General features: G+C 43.4%; 1 protein-coding gene and 1 long non-coding RNA gene across 5 annotated transcripts in view; one reads left to right on the top strand and one right to left on the bottom strand.

The window, feature by feature from the left end:
• LOC119971178 (myosin-3) overlaps positions 1–27,746 on the bottom strand; it is a 1,049,419-nt gene that overhangs the window by 850,280 nt on the left and 171,393 nt on the right. For all 4 annotated transcript variants that reach the window (XM_038806379.1, XM_038806381.1, XM_038806380.1 and 1 more), the window contains exon 5: positions 17,634–17,756. In XM_038806379.1, the coding sequence (XP_038662307.1) occupies positions 17,634–17,756 (123 nt within the window). The remainder of the gene's footprint in view (positions 1–17,633; positions 17,757–27,746) is intronic.
• Positions 1–27,746, top strand: part of LOC119971179 — a 139,921-nt gene that overhangs the window by 43,433 nt on the left and 68,742 nt on the right. The window lies entirely within an intron of this gene.

Here is a 27,746-nt window from a genome sequence, read left to right as displayed (position 1 = left end):
TTTTGATAAATAAATAATGTAACACTACATCAGAAAAGACAAAGTCAGAAAGCCCTACACAGCAGCATATAGAAAAATTGCAGCAGGAGGAGAGAGCAATTCCAACCAGGACCAAAACAGGGACTTAATTTTAGATTGTCGACCCAAGGCTAGATTTATGAATTCTGTCAATGAACATTCCATTAGTTTCCTGAATAGGTCTAAGAGGCTGAATTATTATGTTTGCTGTTTATTTGAATTTGCATGCATTAAAAATACCAAGTAAATTCACTTGCATAGTTCTTCATTACATACAGTAAATTCAGCAACAGTTTAATGATTGACATCACACACAATCAAATATTCATGCCAGCTCCATTATTTTATTGTCACAAAACAGATCTTGAGTATATGATCCATTAAAGTAATATATCCCCTTCAAGGCAAACATTAAGATATAGGCAAGCAGAACAGGAAGAAACACAGCTCTTATATCAGATTCAATAACGTTAAGTTACTAATGGTCCTTTTATTTATCTCCATGCAAATCTCTCATGATTTTGAATACCTCTATCAAATCTCCTCTCAACTTTCTTTTCCCTAAGGATTACAGCCATAGCTTCAGAATCTATCCAGTAGCTGAAATTCCTCATCCCGGAACCATTCTCATGAATCTTTTCTGCCCCCTCTCTAATGCCCTCACATACTTCCGAAATGTGTTGCCCAGAACTGAATACTTAAGTTGAGGCTGAATTAGTGTTTTATTCAGGTTTTATCATAACTTCTTTGGTTCTGTACTCTATGCCCTATATAAATGCCAAGGATGCCATATGCTTTATCAACCATGCGCTAAACTGGTCATGCCAACCCCAATCATTTGTACACCCATATTCTCAGGTTGCTTTGCTCTTGTATCCCTTTAGAATTGAACTCGTTATTTTACATTGCCCCGTGTACCAAGATAAATCATATCCCTGAATTAAATTTCTTCTACCACTTGTCCGCCTATTCCACCACTGCCCGTGTCTTTTGACGTTTGACACTATCTTCATAGAACATAGAACATAGAACGATACAGCGCAGTACAGGCCCTTCGGCCCTCAATGTTGCACCGACATGGAAAAAAAAACGAAAGGCCATCTAACCTACACTATGCCCTTATCATCCATATGCTTATCCAATAAACTTTTAAATGCCCTCAATGTTGGCGAGTTCACTACTGTTGCAGGTAGGGCATTCCACGGCCTCACCACTCTTTGCGTAAAAAACCCACCTCTGACCTCTGTCCTATATCTATTGCCCCTCAATTTAAGGCTATGTCCCCTCGTGATAGCCACCTCCATCCGCGGGAGAAGGCTCTCGCTGTCCACCCTATCTAACCCTCTGATCATTTTGTATGTCTCTATTAGGTCACCTCTTAACCTTCTTCTCTCTAACGAAAACAACCTCAAGTCCATCAGCCTTTCCTCATACGATTTTCCCTCCATACCAGGCAACATCCTGGTAAATCTCCTCTGCACCATTTCCAAAGCTTCCACGTCCTTCCTATAATGAGGCGACCAGAACTGTACACAATACTCCAAATGTGGCCGTACTAGAGTTTTGTACAACTGCAACATGACCTCATGGCTCCGGAACTCAATCCCTCTACCAATAAAGGCCAGCACACCATAGGCCTTCTTCACAACCCTATCAACCTGGGAGGCAACTTTCAGGGATCTATGTACCTGGACACCGAGATCCCTCTGCTCATCCACACTACCAAGAATTTTACCATTAGCCAAATATTCCGCATTCCTGTTATTCTTTCCAAAGTGAATCACCTCACACTTCTCCACATTAAACTCCATTTGCCACCTCTCAGCCCAGCTCTGCAGCTTATCTATGTCCCTCTGTAACCTGCAACATCCTTCCGCACTGTCTACAACTCCACCGACTTTAGTGTCGTCTGCAAATTTACTTACCCATCCTTCTGCTCCCTCCTCTAGGTCATTTATAAAAATGACAAACAGCAACGGCCCCAGAACAGATCCTTGTGGTACGCCACTCGTAACTGAACTCCATTCTGAACATTTCCCATCAACCACCACTCTCTGTCTTCTTTCAACTAGCCAATTTCTGATCCACATCTCTAAATCACCCTCAATCCCCAGCCTCCGTATTTTCTGCAATAGCCGACCGTGGGGAACCTTATCAAACGCTTTACTGAAATCCATATACACCACATCAACTGCTCTACCCTCGTCCACCTGTTCCGTCACCTTCTCAAAGAACTCGATAAGATTTGTGAGGCATGACCTACCCTTCACAAAACCATGCTGACTATCCCTAATCATATTATTCCTATCTAGATGATTATAAATCGTATCTTTTATAATCCTCTCCAAGACTTTACCCACCACAGACGTGAGGCTCACTGGCCTATAGTTACCGGGGTTATCTCTACTCCCCTTCTTGAACAAAGGGACCACATTTGCTATCCTCCAGTCCTCTGGCACTATTCCTGTAGCCAATGATGACCTAAAAATCAAAGCCAAAGGCTCAGCAATCTCTTCCCTGGCTTCCCAGAGAATCCTAGGATAAATCCCATCAGGCCCCGGGGACTTATCTATTTTCACCTTGTCCAGAATTGCCAATACTTCTTCCCTACGCACCTCAATGCCATCTATTCTAATAGCCTGGGTCTCAGCATTCTCCTCCACAATATTATCTTTTTCCTGAGTGAATACTGACAAAAAGTATTCATTTAGTATCTCGCTTATCTCCTCAGCCTCCACACACAACTTCCCACCACTGTCCTTGACTGGCCCTCCTCTTACCCTAGTCATTCTTTTATTCCTGACATACCTATAGAAAGCTTTTGGGTTTTAGAGCATAGAGCATAGAACAGTACAGCACAGAACAGGCCCTTCGGCCCTCAATGTTGTGCCGAGCCATGATCACCCTACTCAACCCACGTATCCACCCTATACCCGTAACCCAACAACCCCCCCCTTAACCTTACTTTTATTAGGACACTACGGGCAATTTAGCATGGCCAATCCACCTAACCCGCACATCTTTGGACTGTGGGAGGAAACCGGAGCACCCGGAGGAAACCCACGCACACAGGGGGAGGACGTGCAGACTCCACACAGACAGTGACCCAGCCGGGAATCGAACCTGGGACCCTGGAGCTGTGAAGCATTTATGCTAACCACCATGCTACCCTGCTGCCCCTTGATCCTTGATCCTACCTGCCAAAGACTTCTCATGTCCCCTCCTTGCTCGTCTTAGCTCTCTCTTTAGATCCTTCCTCGCTTCCCTGTAACTATCAAGCGCCCCAACTGAAACTTCACGCCTCATCTTCACATAGGCCTCCTTTTTCCTCTTAACAAGAGATTCCACTTCTTTGGTAAACCATGGTTCCCTCGCTCTACCCTTTCCTCCCTGTCTGACTGGTACGTACTGATCAAGAACACGCAATAGCTTTTCCTTGAACAAGCTCCACATATCCAGTGTGCCCAACCCTTGCAGCCTACTTCTCCAACTTATACATCCTAAGTCATGTCTAATGGCATCATAATTGCCCTTCCCCCAGCTATAACTCTTGCCCTGCGGGGTATACTTATCCCTTTCCATCACTAATGTAAAGGTCACCGAATTGTGGTCACTGTCTCCAAAGTGTTCACCTACCTCCAGATCTAACACCTGGCCTGGTTCATTACCCAAAACCAAATCCAAAGTGGCCTCACCTCTTGTTGGCCTGTCAACATATTGTGTCAGAAAACCCTCCTGCACACATTGTACAAAGAACGACCCATCCAATGTACTCGAACTATATCTTTTCCAGTCAATATTAGGAAAGTTAAAGTCTCCCATAACAATTACCCTGTTACTTTCGCTCTTTTCCAGAATCATCTTCGCCATCCTTTCCTCGACATCTCTAGAACTATTAGGTGGCCTATAAAAAAACTCCTAACAGGGTGACCTCTCCTTTCCTGTTTCTAACTTCAGCCCATACTACCTCGGAAGAAGAGTCCCCATCTTGCATCCTTTCTGCCACCGTAATACTGTCCTTGACTAGCAGCGCCACACCTCCCCCTCTTTTGCCCCCTTCTCTGACTTTACTAAAGCACCTAAACCCCGGAACCTGCAACAACCATTCCTGTCCCTGCTCTATCCATGTCTCTGAAATGGCCACAACATCGAAGTCCCAGGTACCAACCCATGCTGCCAGTTCCCCTACCTTATTTCGTATACTCCTGGCATTGAAATAGACACACTTCAAACCACCGACCTGAACACTGCCGCCCTCCTGCGAAGTCAAATCTGTGCTCCTGACCTCTCTAATCTCAATCTCTCGCACCCCAAAACTACTATCCAGGTTCCCATGCCCCTGCTGAATTAGTTTAAACCCCCCCAAAGAGTACTAACAAATCTCCCCCCCAGGATATTGGTGCCCCTTAGGTTCAGATGTAGACCATCCTGTCTATAGAGGTCCCACCTTCCCCAGAAAGAGCCCCAGTTATCCAGAAATCTGAATCCCTCCCGCCTGCACCATCCCTGTAGCCACGTGTTTAATTGCTCTCTCTCCCTATTCCTCGTCTCACTATCACGTGGCACGGGCAACAACCCAGAGATAACAACTCTGTTTGTTCTCACTCTGAGCTTCCATCCTAGCTCCCTAAAGGCCTGCCTGACATCCTTGTCCCCTTTCCTACCTATGTCGTTAGTACCAATGTGGACTACGACTTGGGGCTGCTCCCCCTCCCCCTTAAGGACCCGAAAAACACGATCCGAGACATCACCTACCCTTGCACCTGGGAGGCAACATACCAAACGTGAGTCTCTCTCGCTCCCACAAAATCTCCTATCTGTGCCCCTGACTATTGAGTCCCCAATTACTAATGCTCTGCTCCTCTCCCCCCTTCCCTTCTGAGCAACAGGGACAGACTCCATGCTAGAGTCCCGCACCCCATGGCTTACCCCTCACAGTTCACTATACTTTCAAGTTTTATGTCATGCAAATCTTGAAATTGTTCTAAGCTAGGTTATCATTAGGTATCAAGAAAATTAGGGGTCCTGAAAGATAAACAAGAACCTTGACAGAATATTCATTTGCACCACTTGGACCCTCCCCGCCAATGTTAAGTGCAGTGTATCCCACCTCTTAAGATCCTCCCTGGCCTCCTCAACCAGCTTCACTAAGTTCCACTTATGGAGCTCCATCCATTCCCTCGTTACCTGAATCCCCAAGTACCTAAACCTATCCCTCACTACCATAAATGGCACCCACCCTAAATTAGCCCGCTATGCCAGCTCATTCACCGGGAATACCTCGCTTTCCCTACATTCAGCTTGTATCCCGAGAACCCTCCAAACCTCCCCAACAGGTCTATAATCCTTCCCATACTCTCCAACATATCCGAAACATACAGTAAGAGGTCACTGGCATAGAGCGACACCTGATGCTCCCTCTGTTCCCTCATTATCCCCTGCCACTTTGCCGACCCCCTGAGAGCCATCGCCAATGGCTCTATGGCCAGCACAAACAGCAGCGGCGACAGCGGGCACCCCTGCCTCGTACCCCTGTGTAAGTCAAAGCTTCGTGAGCTCATATCATTCGTCCTCACCCTCGCTCTTGGCGCCACATACAGCAACCGCACCCATGCCACAAATCTCGGCCCAAACCCAAACCTTCCCAAAACTTCGAACAAGTACCGCCACTCCACCTGGTCAAATGCTTTCTTCGCGTCCATGGACAGCACCACCTCCAGTACCAGAGCTCTCGACGGATTCATCACCACATTCAACAGCTGTCTTTATATTACTCGCGAGCTGCCTGCTCTTCACGAAGCCTGTTTAATCTTCTGCAACCACCCCCAGGACACAATCCTCCATCCTCCCCGCCATCAACTTAGCCAATACTTTCACATTTGTGTTCAATAGTGATATGGGTCTATATGACCCACATTCCACCGGATCCATCCCTTTTTTTGGATTAATGTGATTACCACCTGCTTCATCGTCTGCGGAAACTGCCCCTTCTCCAGTGCTTCATTAAACGCCCCCAACATATGTGGTGCCAGGTCCACTGCAAAATCCTGCCGGGTACCCATCCGGCCCAGGGGCCTTCCCCGACTTCATACCCCTGATACTTTCCAGTACCTCCCTCAGCCCCCGGGGCTCCTCCAATGCCTGCCTCTTTGCTTCCTCCACCTGGGGAAATTCCAGCTCGTCCAGAAACCGCCCCATGTCCCCCTTTGTATGGGCAGGGAAGGTGCCGAGGGTGGGAAGGACCCTGCTACAGAGGCAGAGGCAGCAGGGGGGTTTCCTGCTTCATTATTATTGGGCGGCGAATGTGGACAAGGTGCGGCGGTGGTGGGAAGGAGAAGGGGTAGAGTGGGTTAGGATGGAGGAGGAATTTTGGAAGGGGTCTAGTTTGAGGGCTATGGTGACGGCAGCATTGCCAATGGCTCCGAGTAGGTATTCAGGGAGCCCAGTGGTGCTATCCATGGTGAAGATATGGAATCAGCTGAGGAGGCATTTTAGGGTGGAAGGGATGTCGGTGCTAACGCCGGGAAATGGGAAGCCGAGTCGGGAATGGAGATCAATTGGGGAGTATGGAGTGAGGCACTGCGAAGGGTAAACGGGACCTCCTCTTGTGCAAGGATGAGCCTGATACAGTTTAAGGTGGTGCACAGGGTGCATATGACTCGGGCGAGAATGAGTGTGTTCTTTCAGGGGGTAGCAGATGAGTGCGAGAGGTGTGGGCGGAGGCCAGTGAATCATGCGCGCATGTTTTGGGGTTGTGAAAAATTGGGAAGATTCTGGGCGGGAGTGTTCGCAGTCTTAGCCAGGACAGTGGAGGAGGAGGTGGACCCGGACCCTTTGGAGGCAATATTTGGGGTTTCAGAGAAGCCGGAGCTCATGGAGAGGAGGAAGGCCGATGCTATGGCCTTCACCTCTCTGATCGCACGGCGACGAATATTTCTGGAGTGGCGGTCGGCATCGCCACCGGGGGTAGCAGCATGGTTGGGTGACCTGTATGACTTCCTGCGGATAGAGAAGATAAAGTATGAGTTAAGGGGCTCAGCAGGGGAGTTTGAGAAAAGGTGGGGGATGTTTGTGACTGTGTTTGAGGAGCTGTTCGTCGCAGGGGGGTGGATGATGGGGAGGTGGGGGGGTGAAAAAGGAGGAAAATCTGTACAAACTGTATAGTTGATTGTTGGGAAGAATGTTTCCCGGGGTGTTTATTTGCTGTTACTACTTTGATACAAGTTTGAATAAAATGCATTTAAAAAAAGAAAGAAAATTAGGGGTCCTAATAATGGCCTCTGGGGAACCACATTGCAAACTTCCCCCTGTCTGGAAAAAAAACAATTAAATGTTAATGAAAAGAGATAGATGTTGCTGAAACTTTTCATCTTGTATTTATCAGGGTAAATGTAAGAATGCCATATGTTAATCCATTACAACAATTTATACTGCAGGAGATCCTTGCGTATGGTGTTACGACACCCTGGGCTAGTGCATGGTCAATTCCAGCCCCACTTGACCCGGAGTCACAGCACAAGGGAGTTAACCAATAATTCTTAGAAAAATTATCTAATTTCCAATGCCCACTTTATCTTGCCCCCACCCTCTATACATACACACACACACACATACAACAGACAAACACAGAGGGGAGGAGAGGGGTATAAAAAATGCAAAATAAAAGTAAAAAGAGTCTTTGTTTCAGACAGTTGTCTTTAAGCAGACCTTCCTTCAAAGTCAGATTTCAGGTCCGGGTCTCTGTTTGCAGCCTGCAATGGTTTTACAGCAGATTCATTCATTCAGGTTCTCTATAGCCTCGGGAATACATCAACTCACAGCCTTTCTGGAGAGAGAACGAGAGAGAGAGAGAGAGAGAGAGAGAGAGAGAGAGAGTCGGACCCTTCGCGGGTCTGACGCCCTATTCTCCACCCCCGCGCCAATCACAATTTAGGCTCGGAGAATCCCGGCCTTGGCCTATGTATTTGGCATTGCACCAGCACTGAAATTCAGAAAAGATCCTGTTAAATTGTGTGGTAGGTAGAATGTCCTTTTGAACAGTTGAAATAACCATTGACCACTAGTCTCTGTTTCCTGTCACCGAGTCAATTTAATATCCATGTTGCTTCTGGCCTTTTTACTCCATGGGCTTAAATTGTGTTCACAAGCCAGTTATGTGACACTCTATACCTTTTGGAAGTCCATGTACACCACATCAATCACATTATGCTCATCTATCCACTCTGCTACCTGAACGAAAGACTCAAGCAAGTTAGTTTAACATAACTTGCCATTATCAAACCCTTACTAGCTTTCCTTAGTTAATCCACGTATGCCCAAGTGACTGTTAATTTTGTCCCAAATTATTGTTTCTAAAAGCTTCCCCACAACTGAAGTTAAACTGGCTGCCCCCAAGTTGCTGGGGTTTTCCTTACTGTTTTTAGAACAAAAGTGCAACATTTGAAATTGTCCCAATCCTCTGGCATCACTCTGAAATCTAAGGAGAATTGGAAAATAATGGACAGTGGTTAGTGCCTCTGCAATTTCCACATTTATATCCTTCAGTATCTTTGAGGCATCTCATCTGGTCCTGGTGACTTATCAACTTTAACTGAAACAACCAATCTAATATTTCCCCTTTGTCATTTTTTATCCCATCAAGCGCCGCAACTTCTTTCCACTATGACTTGGGGAACATCTTCTTCTTCGGTAAAGCCAAAAGCAAAGTACCTCAATCCATGCCCCTGCCATAAATCCCTTGCATAAATCCCTTTTAGGTCGCAAATGAACCTCACTCCTCCATTCACTATCATTTTACTACTTATATGTCTATAGAACAGTAAAACGCCTAACAACACCGGGTTAAAGTCCATCAGATTTATTTGGAATCACTGGCTTTCGTAGCGCAGTTCCTTCATCAGGTGATTTTATTTATCTGGGCCAGATCTGTTCTCACTCTGTTGAAGTTTGCCCTCTCTCAATTAATTATTGCTCCTTTTCCATAGCCAAACAAAACGTTATGATACAATGATCACTGAACACACTCCAGGAATTATTGCACATTTTTGCCCTTTACACCATTACTATCTCAGTCTATATTCAGAAAATGTTGCACTTTTTAACTACTCTGTAATTCTTGAACTTCTCTGTAATTTCCTAGAAAATGTGTTGCTCTGCATCTTTCCTATTAGTTAGTAGCCTGCAGAATGAATCAAGCAACGTATTAGTACCTTATTGTTTCTTAGATATCGACAAGTGGAGGCCATCTTTAGTCCTTCTTGGACATCCTCTCTCTCCTGCATTTCAATGTTCTCTTGAATCAATACAGCCACCCCTCTGCCTGCTACCATTCCTTCCCTATTTTTCCTGAACATCTTATATCCTGCAATAGTCACTAGCCAGTCCTACCCTTCTTTGACCCAGGTCTTCAATATTGTTCCATCATCATATTTTCACATTGATATATGTGCCTGCAGCTCACCAACCTTACATGACAATAAGACATAGGAGCAGAAGTAGGCCATTTGGCCCATTGAGTTGGCTCCACCATTCAATGAGATCATGACTGACCTAATTTGATGATACTCAAGTTCACTTTCCCACCATATCTACATAACCCTTCATTCCCCTACGGATTTAAAATCTGTCATCTCAGCCGCGAAGATACTTTATAACCCAGTCTCGATAGCTATCTGTGGCACGATGGCACAGTGGTTAGCAGTTTTGCCTCAGAGCACCAGGTAACCGGGTTCAATCCTGGCCTCAGGTGACTGTTTGGAGTTTGTACATTTTCCCCGTGTCTGCGTGGGTTTCCTCCGGGTGATCCGGTATCCTCCCACAGTCCGAAGATGTGCGGATTATGTGGAGTAGTCAGGCTAAATTGCCCCCTAATATCCAGGGAGGTGCATGTTAGTTTATGTGGTTATGGGGATAGGGCAGGGTAGATACTTATAAATAGGCAGAGTGCTTATTCAAAGGGTCAGTGCAGACTCAATGGGCCAAATGGCCTCTATCTGCAGAGTTGGGATCTATGATTCTAAGAAATTCCATAGATTCGCTACCCCCTGAGAAAATAAACTCTTCCTCAACTCTTAAATGGGAGATCCCTCACTCTTGAGATTATGCCCTCTGGTCTGAGTCTCTCCCACAAGAGGAAACAATTTCTCAAAATCTACCATGTCAAGCCCCCTGAGAATCCTATATGTCTCAATAAAGTCACCTCATTCTTTTAAACTCCAATGAGCAGCGGCCTATCTACTCAACCTCTCTTCATAAGAAAATCCTTCCATACCAGGGATCAACCTAGTGAACCTTCTCTGGACTCTCTCCATTGCCAGTGCATCTTTCCTTCGATAAGGGAGACCAAAATTATTGACAGTATGTCAGCTGTGGTCTAACTCATACCAAATATAGTTTTAGCCAAGACTTCCCTATTTTTACACTCCATTCCCTTTGAAATAAAGGCCAATATTCCATTCACCGACCCCATTATCTGCTGAACTTGCATGCTAGCTTTTTGTGATTTACACACATGGGCTGCCAAATACCTTTATGCTGCAGCCTTTTGTTGTCTTTCTCCATTTAAATAATACTCAGCTCCTTTAATCTTCCCACCAAACTGCACAACTTCCCATTTTACTACACTATATTCCATCTGCCAAGTTTTTCTCACCCACTTAATCTGTTTATATCCCTCTGTCGACTGATCCTCACCACTTGCCACTTGTACAGTAATAAGTCTTACAACATCAGGTTAAAGTCCAACAGGTTTGTTTCAAATCACTAGCTTTCGGAGCACTGCTCCTTCCTCAGGTGAATGAAGAGGTAGGTTCCAGAAAAATATATGTAGACAAAGTCAAAGATGCAAGACGATACTTTCAATGCGAGCATTTGCAGGTATTGAAGACTTAACGGATCCAGAGAGAGGGGTAACCCCAGGTTAAAGAGGTGTGAATTGTCTCAAGCCAGGACAGTTGGTAGGATTTTGCAAGCCCAGGCCAGATGGTGGGGAATGAATGTAATGCGACATGAATCCCAGGTCCCTGTTGAGGCCGTCCTCAAGTGTGTGGAACTTGGCTATAAGTTTCTGCTCAGCGATTCTGCGTTGTCGCGCGTCCTGAAGGCCGCCTTGGAGAACGCTTGCCCGAAGATCAGAGGCTGAATGCTGAAGTGTTCTCCGACTGGAACGGAACATTCCTGCCTGCCAATTGTCGCGCGATGTCCGTTCATCCATTGTCGCAGCGTCTGCATGGTCTCGCCAATGTACCACGCTTCGGGAAATCCTTTCCTGGCCAAGTCGCTCGAGTATGTGCCGCATACCTGGTGGGTGGTGTTTTCATGTGTAATGGGTGCTCTGAAGGTCTGGATCCAAGGTCTTGATCAGTCTGTTGAGTTGGTTAGTGTGTTCCTTGGTCGGATCTGCGGGTAACTGTCTGTAGTGTTCCTGGTTGTTGAGTTGTTGGTACACTTCTTTGCAATAGTCCGTACTGTTCAGTATGACGGTGGCCCCTCCTTTGTCTGCTGGTTTGATGATGATGTTGCGGTCGGTCTCGAGAGCGCGGATGGTGTTGCATTGTTGTTGGGTGATGTTCGAGGCTGTCTTGTGAATGCGACTGATGAATCTGGCATTGATGCAACTCCTGACGGCTTGAGCATACACGTCAAATCTAGGGCTGCGGCCTTCCGGAGGGGTCCCATTCATCTTTTTCCTCTTCGGTTGCTGCACCGCAGATCTCTTGGTCTGCTATTCCGGTTCATTGGTTGTCTCATTGGGTTCGCTGTCGGCCTCTTGTAGTGTGTGGAAGAACTCCCGGAGCCTCATTCGCCTGATGAATTCCTCCATGTCTGCCACGAGACTGATGGGGTCCATTTTGGTGGTGGTGCAGAAATTGAGGTGGTGGTGCACTGTAGCTAGTGATTTTAAACAAACTTTTGGTTTGTTTGGCGGTACTGCAATAAAGCAAGTGATTTGAAACAAACCTGTTGGATTTTAACCTGGTGTTGTAAGACTTCTTACTGTGCTCACCCCAGTCCAACGCCGATATCTCCACATCATGACTTCTTTTTGTGTCATCCACAAACTTGGCAAAAGTACATTCACTTCCCTTGTCCAAGTCATTTGTATTTATTGTAAATAATTGTGACCCCAGCACTGATCTCTGTGGCACTCCACTAGTTACAGGTTGCTGTCCTGAAAATGCCCCTCTTAACCCAACTCTATCTCATATCAGTTAGTCAATCCTCTATCTATGCTAATATGCTGCCCTCAACACCATGGGTTCTTATCTTATTAGGTAAAGTAAAGTCACCATAGTTCCAGGTGACCATAAGGTATTGTCCCCTTTGAGGGGGAGAACTGACTGGTAGTGATTTAACAGATGATTACCACACCTTAGGCGAGAAGGCAAGCCTTCATGAATAACCTCAACAGGTACGGGGACAGAACCCGCACATTTGGCCTTGCTCTGCATCACAAACCAGCCGTCCAGTCAACTGAGCTAAACCTTTTGTGCAGTACCTTATCGAACGGTTTTTAGAAATCCAAGTATATACATCTACTGGTTCCCCTTCATATATCCTGCTCGTTACCACGTCAAAGAATTCTAATACATTTGAAAGGTAATTTTTCCCCTTCATGAAGCCATGTTGTCTCTGCTTATGTATTTCTTATGCATTACATCCTTTACAATGGACTCTAATGTTTTCCCAAAGACAGATGTTAAGCTAACTGGCTTATAGATACCTGCTTTTTGAATAATTAATTGAATAATTGACAGTTTTCCAATCCTACATGTCCTTTCCAGAATTTAAGGATTCTTGGAAGATTATACTAGTGCATCCACTATCTCTTTAGCTGCTTCCTTTAATATCCCAGGATGCAACCCATCTGGTCCATGGGACTTATCGCCTTTAGTCCATTAGTTTCCCTAGTACTTTTTCTTTAGTGGTAGTGTATTTACTTCCTTCCCTCCTTTTGCACCTTGATTATTTAGTACATTTGGAATGCTATTGGAACCCGCTGGCCAGCCCCAATGCAAGTGCGATTCCCTCATACCAAAAGACTTCTAACACGAAGACTGACGCAAAGTTAACTCCTCTGCGATTACCTGGTTCCTGATTATTATTTCCCAGTTTCATTCTTTAAGGGGCCTATGTTCACTTTGGCATCTCTCTTCCTTTTTATATCTTTAAAGAAGCTCTTGCTGTCCGTTTTTATATTACTTGCTTGTTTACCCTCATAGTCATTTCCCACACCCATGTATTCACATACTTGGACAGAAACTGTAATTTAGACCTTATTACATTTCCTCTTTGCTCCGATCTCGTCTTACTTTTCCCTTCTTTAGTATAATCTGTCTCTCCCAATTCTCTGTGCACCTTGCTTTTCCTCTCATATATTATCTTATTGTCCCACCCCTGCCAAGGTCAATTAAACCCTCTCCAATAACACTATTTGGTCACTCCGCTAAGATTGGCTATGATACAATTTATGGTCCTATATCTTTGTTAACGAGATGGCACTTAACAACTGGTTGTTGAAGTGAAGAACCCCTACTTTTCTTTCAAAGTACAGATACAACTTACATTTATATAGTGTGGGCAATGATGCACTCATTGGAGCCCACTGGCCAGCCCCAATGCAAGTGTGGTTCCCTCATACCCTGGAGGAGAGCAGGCTATGATCTCAGACCATACAATTTTGTAGCCATACTATTTAAATGTGCAGCAGCAGAACAGGAAGCTGATGGACAACTGGTAAAAGGGAACTAAAACAGCTGGTGTACTGAAATATAATTTTTTTTAAATCAGCTTGTTTGTAAAACTGCATCACAATATGCATGAAGTAGGTACTGGTTCCAAAACACAGCATTAACACAGTAAAAGCACGTGCACTTTTGACAACAACTGAAGTCAAAGAACAAAGACTGGATTTTCCCAGCCCAAATTGAGTCAATATGAAAATGGCCTTGATATTGCATGGCATGAAGCCCCATCTCCACTTGCATCTTCCCAATCTTCCTAAGGGTGAGGGACAGCATGGGCTCAAAATAGGTCTGCTCCTTTTAAGCAGCAATTGGCATTGTGGTGGACTCATTAAAGCCTGTCTCCTGAGACGTGTCAAATTTTCCAAGGTGGGGCAGCTATTTCACACCAGCTACATGGAGGCAAAGAATATGTTGTGCAGGTGGGAAGAGTTTATAAAGATAATTAAATAAGACATTGAATAATTAATAATTTTGCCAGTCTGATCTTGATCACCCTCGTGATATCATCCAGCATCACATGGGCAGAGAACAGTGGTCAAGGCTGTTTAGACTCCACCTAAGCACCAGGTAGCATATTGGAAGCCAGGCATCAGGAGGCCAGACGAGAGGAACAAATGTCTTGATGGAGAAAGTGAAGCCCAAGATCTAATGTTCATTGCCGATGACACGAAGGTTGGGGAAGTTAGAGATAGCGTCAAGGGTTGTTGCAGGTTACAGCAGAACATTGACAGGATGCAGAGCTGGGCTGAGAAGTGGCAGATGGAGTTCAACCTTGATAAATGTCAAGTGATTCATTTTGGAAGGTTGAATTTGAATGCTGAATACAGGGTAAAGGCAGGATTCTTGGAAGTGTGGAGGAACAGAGGGATCTTGGGGTCCACGTACATAGATCCCTCAAAGTTGCCACCCAGGTTGATAGGGTTATTAGGAAGGCGCATGGTGTGTTGGCTTTCATTAACAGGGGGATTAAGCGCCGCGAGGTTTTGCTGCAGCTTTATAAAACTCTAGTTAGACCACACTTGGAATATCGTGTCCAGTTCTGGTCACCTCATTATAGGAAGGATGTGGATGCTTTGGGGAGGGTGCAGAGGAGATTTACCAGGATGCTGCCTGGACTGGAGGGCATGTCTTATGAAGAAAGGTTGAGGGAGCTAGGGCTTTTCTCACTGGAGCGAAGAAGGCAGAGAAATGACTTGATAGAGGTGTACAAGGTGATGAGAGGCATGGATAGAGTGGATGGCCAGAGACTTTTCCCCAGGATGGAAATGGCTGTCACGAGGGGACATAATTTTAAGGTGATTGGAGGAAGGTATAGGGGAGATGTCAGAGGTAGGTTCTTTATACAGAGAGTGGTGGGTGTGTGGAATGCACTGCCAGCAGAGGTGGTGGAGTCAGAGTCATTAGGGACATTTAAGCGACTCTTAGACAGGCACATGGAGAACAGTAAATTGAAGGGGTGTAGGTTAGGTTGATCTTAGATTAGGATAAATGGTCAGCACAACAATGTGGCTGAAGGGCCTGTACTGTTCTATGTTCTAATGGCAGGGGGAAAGTGACCTGCAGATGACTGTGAACTAGTGTCAAAGGAGACTGTAACTCTCTCGTCAGATGGTCACATACATCTGTGCTCTCGTTAGTGTGGACCTCTCTGGCATCTCTCAGATGGTTGGACACCGGTGCATCATGCAGGTGATGGATGCCATCTTTAACAATGCTGGACAATACATCAAAATCACAACTGATGGGACATCATAAACACAAAGAGCACTGGGTACAGTCCCTGGAGTGGTCACGTGGTGTCCTGCAATACCTTCCTGCCAGGGTCTTGGGCACAGTGGAGGATGTGTGCCACTGTGTTGTTGACCGTCCATAAAACGGTGAGACCCTGAAAGAGGACAGCTCATCGGGGAAGGAGAAGGAACAGGAGGTAGAGGCAGAGGGAGATGGCGCTGAAAGAAAGTAGCCCCAGCTGCGTGACAAGTTGGCTTCTTCCTGCTCACCCTCAGGAAAGAAGTGCTCCCTCCTCTCCCTCATGAGTGCCAAGCCTCTGGTTCTCTGTGCCATCTCAGGTCCCTGTGGTGCAGTGTCAGGCTTTAGAACAACACTCTCCCTCAGAACAAACAGCAGCCTCAGTGATTGTTGTCTTCAGTGCCTGAAATCACCTGCAATCCTGCCTCCACTAGCTTTAATAGGACAGGAAATTTGTCTCCATATCATTTTGGGTTAACTCTCAGGGGTTAAAAATTCGAAACTCAAGTCAGTTTACCACTGGAGATGAGGTTTTCATGCAAAAACAAACTCGGCTCCTGTCCTCAGCTCTAAGGGAAAACGCAGGCCCCCAATGTTTGTACCCTGTTTCTAAAAGCAGGTTTGAAAGAATTGCAAATTGCTTTCATAGAATCCCTACAATAATAATAATAGTAATAATCGCTTATTGTCACAAGTAGGCTTCAATGAAGTTACTATGAAAAGCCCCTACAAGCGCTGAAGAAGGCCATTCGGACCATCGAGTCTGCACCGTCCCTCTGAAAGAGAGCCCTAACTTCAACCCACTCCCCGCAATCTAAACCTCACTGAACCACAGGTCAATTTTAACATGACCAATCCACCTAACCTACTCATCTTTCGACTGTAGGAGGAAATGGGAGCACCCGGAGGAAACCCATAAAGACACGGGGACAATGTGCAAACTCCACACAGTCACTCAAGGCCAGGATTGAACCCGGGTCCCAGGAGCTGTGAGGCAGCAGTGCTAACCACTGTGCCGCCCTTTATTGTGATTAACAGAACTGTTATGAATGGCATAATAGCTAAACTTCATTTACTTCCATGCAAAACACAGCTGTTTTCCTAGAGGGTTACAGTATTTAAATATAAATATGACAGATTATTGTTTTGGTTTATAATGTACAAATATTTACCTCACGTAACAATGCATTCATTTCAAACACCTAAAACATGCTAAAAAAATATTCCCTCTGTTTGAACCTCATCACCAGCGTGAAAATTTGGCAAGATTATAAAAAATATCACAACATTTATAAGGTATGCTTCATGAGAATTGATACCTTTGCAATAATAACTGAGGTTGGGGGTGGTGGATTGCAGGAAATGCAGTCAAACTCTGCCTCAGAAAGCATTAATTCGCTAACAATACCTCTTTGTTTTATATGCTCTGCCTATATTGTCTTCATGAAACTTCACAGTAAGTGAACAATAGGACCTACACTAGAAGCAATTAGTGCAAGTAAAAGAACACCAATTCTTGTTTAGAATCCTTATTTCAGAATAAATCTGATTCACTTGGCTGGGATTGCCAAGCCCCACTGCAGCAAGTTTCCCCACAGTGGGTGCAGCAAATCATTCAAATGTCTGGTCACGTCGGCAGGTACGTGATGTGTTGGGTGCTCTGGATCCGTGGAACACATACAGGCTACCAACATTTAAAATAGTACAACACTATTTTATTAAGCTAGAAACTGTTGAACATACTTTCACTGTGGGTTAACATGATGTTAGATTAAACTAAAGACCTATGCCTATCCTAACCAGTCTATGCACTCAGCACATGGTGAAGATCTGTGCTGTAAGCTGTGCTGTAAGCTGCATCCCGAATGAGCGGGAAAACTGATGCCCTCTGTCTATATAGTTAGTGTCCTCTAACTGGTGATTGGCTGCGGTGTTGTGCATGTTGATTGGTCCTACTGTATGTCCATCAGTGTGTGTGTCTGCACCATGATATACTGGTGTATATTATGACAGTCCGGAAGATCCTGCCAGTGGGAGGGGCTGGAAAATTCCAGCCCACGTGTGGAAAGCACAGGATAAACAACTGAACAGTTGCTGGAAGAATTATTTGAAATAGAGTACCTGGTCTATTCTGGTCTGTTCAGGCACAGTCCTCAGATTGCCGATCTCGGTCTTCAAATTTGTGTTCTCTCCTTGTAACTTCAGCAGTTCATCCTCAGAAGACCCAAGCTTAATTCTCAAATGCTACCAAAAAGAGACAAAAAAAAATGCCAAGTAGATTTAGAACATTGTAATCAGATGGGAAGTCCGACCATTACTAATCTGAAACCATAATGCCTGTAACGAGAGACTTTTCAAAGCATTTAAACATGATAATTTGTGACAAAAAAATCCTTTAAAAGTCTTGTTCAGTGGAAGAAAAAGTACAACTGCTTCTGTTACAATCAACTCCTTCCATTTGCAGTAATTCTGTTCCTGTGAGATATCATGAATGGCAAACACTGTTTATAATGGGAGGGGAGAGGGGATCCAACCCCGGGGGGCGGGCGTCCACGGTGGCCTGGCCTGCGATAGGGGCCTACCGATCGGCGGGCGGTCTAGTTCCTTGGGGGCCTATGTTACTCCGGGCCCCTGTAGGGCTCTGCTATATTGCCCGGGGGCCGGCGCGGAGACAGGAACACACGGCATGCGCGAACTCGGCCGGCTTTTGGGCACCGTAGCTCCGGACACCACTCCAGCGCCGTACTAGCCCCCTAGGAAGGGGTGGATAGATGCCAGTTGAGGCCCGTTGACGCCAGAGCGGCTCGCGCCAGTTTTCTTACTAAATTAAGCCAATTTTACTTCAGAAATTTTGTCAGCACAAGAAAACGAAAACAATTTTATTTTTTCAATTACAGTATATTGAAGACAGTTTTACTTCAGAAAATGCTTGTTAACACAGGAATTCAGGTCAATCACATAATACATAGAATAATTGAATCCCTACAGTGCAGAAGACCATTTGGGCCATCAAGTCTGCACCGACCCTCCAAAAGAGCACCCACCCTATACCCGTAACCCCACCTAACCTTTGGACACCACGGGGCAATTTAGCAAGGCCAATCCACCTAACCTGCACATCATTGGACTGTGGGACGAAACCGGAGCAAACCCACGCAGACACGGGGAGAACGTGCAAACTCCACACAGTCACCCAAGGCCGGAATTGAACCTGGATCTCTATCGCTGAGGCAGCAGTGCTAACCACTGTGCCATCATGCTGCCCTAAATACAGTAAGTAGCTGTAGTACAAATTACAAATCAAAGTACTAGACATTATTGCACTGGGGAGATACTGTACTTCACTTGAGAATGGTGGTAGATGGAGTGAATGAGGTGGCTGCTACAGGCTGCCATGTATGATTTGGATGAAAACAATGATAATATTGTTGACTGCTTCGCCTTTCGTTTTTAAATTTTGTAAAGTTCTCTGAAAGGAGCAATTGCTGTGTCAATAGCTCTATAAAAAATGATGCTTGTTTCCGTGCTTCTATCATTGTCTGTTTTTCAAATTTTGGCTGATCTTGTGAGTTCTTGGTTCTGAATTGTGCCTTTTTAGGCTCTTCTTCCTGCTCTTGTTTAGGTTCATTTAATGTCATAAGTTCAACCAATTCTTGTACAGACTACCACTTGATGGGATTGAAGCAATTCATCCACTTCAGCTGTGGTTAGGTCTTCAAATCCCTCCCCTCAATTTGTTTTTGCTGAGCCAACAATCCAGGCCATTTCAGCTTCTATATTGGGGAGCCCTGTGAAATTATTCACAGCCTCAGGCTAAACTTTTTTCCAACAGGCATTTATAGTTGAAGCAATAACGTCATTTCATGAGTCCCTAATTATGCTTACTGGTATAATCATGGACTGTGGAAGATGAAGGATGAGGCTGAAACTTTGTTGGGTGTAGTAAGACTTGAATGGGGCAATGGTCCTTTGGTTGGAAAAGCGAAGTCTTATTTGGAGTTAAAAACAAAATTTCAACATCTGAGTGGTTCTGTTAAAGAGTGCGGATGCCCAGGTGCATTTTTGAGGATTAGTAGGACCTTGAATGTTAGGTTATTTCTCTCCTGGAAGTTGCAGACCTCTGACAGAAAGCACTTGGTAAACCAGTCTGCAAAGACTGCTGTAATCTAGGCAAAGCTGTTAGCCTTCCAAAAGACAGGAAGATTACATTTATTTTCCTTTTGCAACTCATGGGTTTTCTGTCCTGTAAACATGCATTGGTTTACATTCAAAGCCAGCCCATTGGCACATGGAATTGTCAGCCTGTCCTTTGCTGCTTTATAGCCAGGAGCAGCCTTTTCTTCTTTTGAAATGTAGGGCCTACTTGGCACCTTCTCCCACAACAGGCCAGTTTAATCTGCCTTGAAGACCTGCTCTACTTGATGTCATAATAGGTGATTGTGGTAGTGGACTCCAGTTATTAGACAAATACGGTAATCACTGTACTACATGGGCTCATTTGACATGGGGGTCGAAGGCCAGACACACGTTAGACTGGATTGTATCATGGCTGCAGATGCCTTGTAGTTGTGTGTTATGACAATGTATAATTGAGTTAGTTTACAGCAATGGTGTCGGTTGTTCTGTAACATATAAACAAGACACCTGGTAGCCTCTCTCCTCAATGTATTCCTGCAGCCACATAGTCAGCTGAAGCCATCTCCCCAACTAGCTTCACATGATGCAGCCCAAAACATTTTTTAAAGTGATCAAACCATTGTGTGCTGGCAGAGAATTCTTTAGAAATTGAACCATTAACTGGGATCTTCCATTGATGCTGGTGCTCTATCCACATGTTGAATAGCTTCTCGGTTTAATCTAAATGTGGATCTCTCCTGCTCACAAAGGTTAACTTGGCAGTACGACTACCAGAAACACAAACATGGCCCTTATTTTTTCTTCAGACTGCCTAATGTACCAGATTGTGGATTCATTCAGAGTATTCCCTGGCTAACGTGGAAGTACTTGCACCATTTTGCAATCTATCTAGGATTGAGACCTTTTGTTTAAATGCCATCACCTTCCTGGGATGATTATCACATGGCTCTAAGTCACACATTTTTAGTAAAATGTTGCTTACTGTCTTGTAAATGTACTGCAAACATATGTAGCACTGCATAATCCTGTACATCACAGCACATGGAGACAAGACAACATATGTACAGTGAAGGTATATTTGCAGTGGATGCTTTCTTTGAGAAAAATTGGACAAAGTGCTTTTTATGGTTGCAGGAGAATTTAATAAAGTAAGTTCTTTATTAACCATTCAAAACCATGTGCCGATACCTGAAATGTTCATGTAATAGCTAGACCCCTGTAAGGGGGCATGCATTGGAAGGATCATGTGATCCGATCCACCACTGGGAAACGAGCCCAGGAATCTCATTGCAAGGGGCGGGCTTTTGCAGCCAGTTGTTATACGAGTGCTGAGAATGAATTAATTGATTATAGCGCTTTGTAAATTGTTTGTTTCGTAATAAATGCTTCATTGTTCATCAGCTAATCGGTGGTCGCCTATTATTGTATTTACTGCAATTCACTTGTGTAATTGCTGTTTGGTTTGTGTAATATTATTTTAATGATTGGAGGGCAGGGGAGCAGAACTCTGATTTTCAATGTTTTATGGTGTGCAGTGACAGCATTGTTTTAGAAGGGTTCCAAACATGGGATTTGCAGGTAGGTACTGTCTAAATGCCGCTGTGAATTTAGGGAAATTGGATTGTTTAACGGCCCTCCACCGGTAAAATGTTACACAAATGAAACAGCAATTACACAAGTGAACTGTATCAATCGGTTTGATTGATTTGTCTGGTGGTCCATGAATTGGCCCAAAAGGCTGTGCTGTGCCCAGTAATACGTGATGATTGGATCTGATCCCACTGGAATGTTTCAGAGATTCAAGGGTTGAGTTTTGAATTCAGTTCAACTTGTGTCAGACCCGAGGAAGGACTGCTGTCTTCTCCCTCTCAGTTTTATTCAGAAAGGCTGTGTTTCTGAACTGGCAGGGAGCCTGGATGAATCTATGTACAAAAGAACTATTACAGGCTGTGCAAGCAGGGGAGAATCAATTAACTCAGCAGAAAAGGCTGACGTAAACCTATCAACTCTCTCTCCGAAAAGGCAGAGACCTGGAAATAAATTGCGAACTGAAAGCAAAGTTTGATGTGAAGCAAAGGAACCTCTCCAGGAAAGGCTGTGAGTAATACATTTCTAAACTACAGAGAAGACCATTACAGGCTGCAAACCAAGGACTTTCATCTACCAGCTGGCTGTGAGGAAAGCGTGCTAAAGAACCACCATTGGAAGCAAAGACTCTTAACTTTTGACCTTGATCCCTATTATTTTTATCCCTCCCCCCTCTGCATTTATCAGTCTTGTGTGTATGGGTGCGGGTGGGACAGTTGTACTTACTACATATTTCATAATGATTTTTGTTATAAATAAACAGTAATTGTGTTTCAACTTACAAACCGGGTGACTGTAATTATTGGGCAGTGGAGGGCCAAAGATTTCAGGAATTTTAAAAATAATTATTGGTTAATTCACTTGTGTTGTGACTCCAGAATGAGTGGGGCTGGAACTGACCGCATACTTACCAGGGTGTCGTAACATAATTGCTAAGAGTTTTCTTGAGGTGGAAAACTTATCTCTGGTTTATTTAAAAGAGCTTTGCAAAGACAGGTTTTTGAACTGATAAGTGCATTAGAAATAGAGATACCGGCTAGAGCTAAGAAGGTGGATATAACTGAAGCGATTGCTCAACATTTAAATTTGAAAGAGCTACTAAGAACACAGGTGAACCCACGGAGAAGTGGGGAATCGGGGATATGTTCTGGTGGAGAGGTTGAACTGGGATGTTTAGTTGCAATTCGAGCATGAAGGGAATTAAAAATAATAGAAATGGAGCTGAGGCAAAAAGAAAGAGAAAAAAAATGGAGATGCAGCAAAGAGAAATGGAGAGGACACAAAAGACAAAGAAATGGAGATAGAAATGGAACGAGAGAGAAAAAAACACAAGAGAGCTTGTTCCGGATGAAGGCACTAGGTATTAGTAGGAAGCTGCCAAAAATAGAGAGGCACTTAATCCTAGAACCGAACCCAGCGGCGATATATTTAACTTTATACAAGCCCTCCCAAAATTCGATGACGAGGGTTTTGAGAAAATATCAACTCAAATGGAGTGGCCAAATGGAGTGGACATTACCCATGCAGGGTAAATTGATGGGGCGGGCATATGATGTTTATGAGGTGAAAATGGTTATTCTAGATGCATATCAATTGGTTCCTGAAACATAGGCAAAAGCTTCAGAATTTAAGAAACAGTGGGGACAGACTATGCAGAATTTGAAAGGGTTCTGCAGAACAATTTTGATAATTGGATATGAGTTGGAACTCCCTATGGGTTCTAAGAGAGATAATTATCTTAAAGGAATTTAAGAATTCCGTACTTCACTCTTAAGATTCTTTATCTCATATCAAAACCAGCTTCCAGCCCGAGTTTGAATGTCAATCCTTTGCAGGTTCACTAAAATTACATCCAGCCTTACTGGGGAAAGAGAGTTCTTACACTGGATTTTTTTAGAAAGAGAATTCATCAGATCTTTGAGAGGAAAACTTCAGAGATGCTTCTTCCTGCGTTTGAACTGAAAGCAAAACTAAAACAACCCAGCCTTACTGGGGAGAGAGACATTCCCGAGAAATCAGCAAAGCCCAGCATTTTGAGCCAGTTCATTGGCCGCCAACCAAGTAAGTTAAACTGAGTCATCACATCTCTCCTGCCTGAATTAAAAGCAAAGTATGAATTAAAGACACATGCCCATTAATCATCCATGGATAAAAATTGGAATAACCAAAAACAAGAAAGAGGAAAGCAGGGAACAAACAGGGTTTAAACAGGAGGATCCGTACAGCAGCTCTAACAACACTCAAGAAATTTGAGAGACACCAGGACGAAGCAGCTTGCTTGATTGGCACCCCACCCACAAACATTCACTGTTTTCATCATCGACACACAATAGTTGCAGTGTGTAACATCTACAAGATGCTCTGCAGAAACTCACCAAACCACCTGGGACAGCAACTTTCCAAATCCACGGTCACTACCATCTCGAAGGACAAAGGCAGTAGGCACATGGGAACACCACCACCTGGAAATTCCCCTTCAAGTCACCAATCATCCTGACTTGGAAATATATTGCCATTCCTTCATTGCCACTGTGTCAAAGTTCTGGAACTCCCTCCCTAACAGCACTATGGGTGTATTATGATGAATCCAGAAATTTCAGATATATTGTATTGTAGGTACTTGGTGCAGAAAGGGTTAAAGGCCTGGGTTAGTATGTGTATGACTGCTGCAGTAGTGTTTTTACTGAATCCTGGTTTGAATGGTTTTGGATGCCAGAGGTGCAATTAAGAAATTGTAAAAGCTTGAGTTAATGGTGTTTTGTTTGAATTAAGGAAGTTCCCTGTAGAGTTAATTAGATGCATTGTGTTTCAACTTGGTAAGATTATGTAATTTATGGGAGGTGCTACGGTTACAGGCATTTTGCAGAAAAGCTGTTTAGTTGAATTTTATATTGGCATGTGAGCAGAAGTCAAGCATCTAACTAGGTTAGCAGTTTCTTTCCAGCTGGAAGGTGAGCTGAAACAAGCTGAGAAGAAGCTGCTGAAGAAATATGGCCAGTTTCTGCATTGTTCTGACAAAATTTTGGTCAAAAGTAGAGTATCCAGGCATCTCTGCACAGCAGGTATTCCTGAGTATCTTTGAACAAGCACTTACCTATCTGAGCTAATATTCTGTATGTGGCTCGGTGTCATATTTATTTTATAAAAATGCTCCTTGAAAACACCTGGCACATTTTTTTAAACTGCTACATAATATAAGTTGTTGTTGTTTCATAATTATATTAAGTTATTTCTCCACTAAGTATAATCTGTTCACCATAGCTGTGGAACCCAGAAGTCTCTGTATTACCCTACATAACACTAATTTGAAAGAAGGAAAGTATTCAAATGTACACTTTCACTAAAAACAGATAACTAGAGTGAAATCCCTCATTCTATTGTAAAAATTTTGAATCTCATTTTTCCATATGCCTGATGTTGCTCCTGGCATAGCCTCCTGCACTCTTCGTTGAACCAGGGTTGATTCCCCCTCTTGGTCCTACAGCAATCTTTGGGAACTGTATCCTGAGGAACAGTGTCACCAGAGGCAAATATTGATGGGATAGGGGGTTAGCCACACCTCAAAGGTGCAGAGAGAACACAAAGTGAATGACCAGAATGTGTGACACCATCCCTGAGCATTGTGGCACACATCCTCATTCCTGGGGTACATGCATGATTGATGTGTTCAGTCATTGTAAAGGAACACCACAAAGAGTGCTGAGAAGAGTGACTTACCCTGGCAGCATGTAGATCATTCATCCTCTTCTGCACTGGATGGCTGTCCTCTTCCAAATGGAGTTGCCACCCACAACCGCTGCCATCACCTCCAATGCTAGATTTGTGACTTTGCTGCTTGGTTTTCGACCAGAGCATGGGTAGATGACATCATTGTGGGCCTCCAATGTGTCGGGCGGTTACTCCAGGGAGGCAGCAGAGAACTTCAGGGCAGACCTCCTGGCATCCATCACTTCCCTGCGAAGTGTGGTTACTGTGTATGGGGGCGGTGTTTAAATATGGTACCCAGATTATTAAAGCACTGAGGTGATGGCAGGGCGAATCAGAGGCTGTTTACTAGTGATATGGCATGGAACCCGTGCATACAAATTGTGTTGCACTAAGTGCCACACAGCATTACGTAAAAGGCCGCCATTGCCAGGTTCAATACGCTTTTCCTGCCCAATATCGGCCTTTGCCGATATCGGAGAAAATTTCATCCAATGTAGCACTCTACTTTGGTGCCACTGAGCAATAAAATTAGATATCACGCAGATTAGCAAACTATTGTCTGAAACAAGTTGAAACAAAAATCTCGTCAAATCAACATTTTTGAATGCATTTCACTTTCATACCAAGTACAATTTATAGTTGTCTGTTTAACACAGAACCTTTAAAACATCCTCTATAAAATTCCCATTCACTTGAACATATCCCATATGATTCCTCATAGAAGGATTATTACAAATTACAGGAGCTTCTTCTGAAGGTATCAGAAAAAGGCAGGGAAACATTTTTAAATAATAATTGTGAAAAACGTATCAGAGGTTTGTAGTTTAATTACGATTTTACAGTTGAACTTTGTTAAGATAAACTCTCATATCTAAAAACTGAATTCCTGCCTATGTGTGCACAATACTCTGATCTGCAAAACACCCCCAGTTCCATATAGCAAGATGCTTCAAATTCCACTACACTACCTATTTCATAACAGTTCAATTGTAACAGCTGAGTTAGCGTTTTCTGCAAACTAAGTAACCCTAGCAAAATCTAATCAAGTGACGGAGATAAAACTTGCTGAACTTATTGCACAATCCTATCAAAAACATAGTCAACTCATTACTTTCCACTGTCATATGGCAAGCAGCAATAAATCAATACAAAAAAGCGTGTATGCTGTTCCTGGTGCGATAAGGATTCATATTATAGAAAGAGGAGGTTGATTTGTTAATAACACATAATAGCAACCATTCATACCATGCATTAAATAACATATTTCAGTTTCTATTTAATGCAGCAAAGATAAAATTGGATTTTTTTTCCAGTTTGCACTGTAATTCTCACATCCATCATTTATTATTAAAGGGGTCAAACCACAGCTGGACAACAGTCTTTTATGAAAAACTATAAATATAAAATAACAATCTTATCCACAAACCAGAAAACATAGACAGGCTTTCTCTTTTAATAATTATAAAATAAGGAAAGTTTTTTTGTGTTCAGTTGTCCTGTGATACCGTTAGTATTTACTTTCGAGCAAGTACATATGAATCAAAAAGTCTTATGGCTGATCAGTCCTTTTGATAAAATGTGTTTTCATTCTAATTTTCCAAATTCAAAGATGTTAATATATTTAAAAGAAAAAATTCTGTTTCCTCTATATTTTCTTTATAAATATATTAACATCTTTGAATTTGGAGAGTTATTCCACAGAATGCTTTCCATTGGTGTTATGTGTATTGCATGATTATTCTTTATGTCATTCCATACTGCAAAGTTGTATGTTATCATGTCACAAATGTTGTTTTATTTAAAATATTTTTTCATTGCTTTTTCTGGCTATAAAACTATCTATAAAAAATAATGTCAATATATTATGGAATTTTAAATTCTGCTGTAAACACCATTTCAAGATTGAGTAGTAAAATAATGCTGATAATTCCCCTCACTGTTATACTAGTGTAAAAACCAAATAATAGGCAGAGATAGTGACAATGTTGATAATGACTTTACGGTGGGCTTGCAACTTGGGATCAATAATGGAAATATTAATTAACCCACAGTACTGGGGGTTGTTATTACTGTAATAATTAAACATCACATAAATGTAATTTTAATTATTGTTCTTTTCCCCTTTCTCTTTTTCTGAGAAAGATAACCTTCAAATGTTGAACACAAGAGAACCATTTTTCCAGACAATGAATTGAACCTCTACTTCATCCATGGCTAAATAAGGAAGTTAAAGATACTATTAAATTGAAAGAAACACTGTACAAATCTGCAAACATTATTGGTACGTCAGGAGATTGGACAGATTTTAAGAACCAGCAAAGAATGACTAAAGAGATAATAAAGAAGCAGAAACAAGAGTATGAGAGAAAGCTAGCTACTAATGCAAAAACAGATATTAACAATTTCTGCAAGTATTTGAATAGGAAAAGAATTAAAATTTGTTAGTCCTCTGGACAAGTCTGGAAATTGATAAAGAAAACAAAGGGTGGTTCATAAGTTCTGAAGATATAGGAGCATAATTAGGCCATTCAGTCCATCGAGTCTGCTACGCCATTCTATCATGGCTGATATGTTCTTCATCTGCTACCTACAATGTTACAGACCAAGAGCTGGATTGCGAAAACAGCTATAGCATCTCCTTAGAACACATGACCTAGGAGCAGGAGTAGGCAATTTAGCCTCCCAAGCCTAAACACCCTCAATGTGACCATGGTCGATTCATGCTAGCCTCAACTCCACTCTCCTGCCCGTTCTCCATAACCCTTTAACCCATTACCAATTAAAAATCTGCCTAACTCCTTA

This window comes from Scyliorhinus canicula, chromosome 9, assembly GCF_902713615.1.
Source record: "Scyliorhinus canicula chromosome 9, sScyCan1.1, whole genome shotgun sequence".
NCBI lineage: Eukaryota > Metazoa > Chordata > Chondrichthyes > Carcharhiniformes > Scyliorhinidae > Scyliorhinus > Scyliorhinus canicula.
This window is presented reverse-complemented; position numbering and strand designations above follow the sequence as displayed.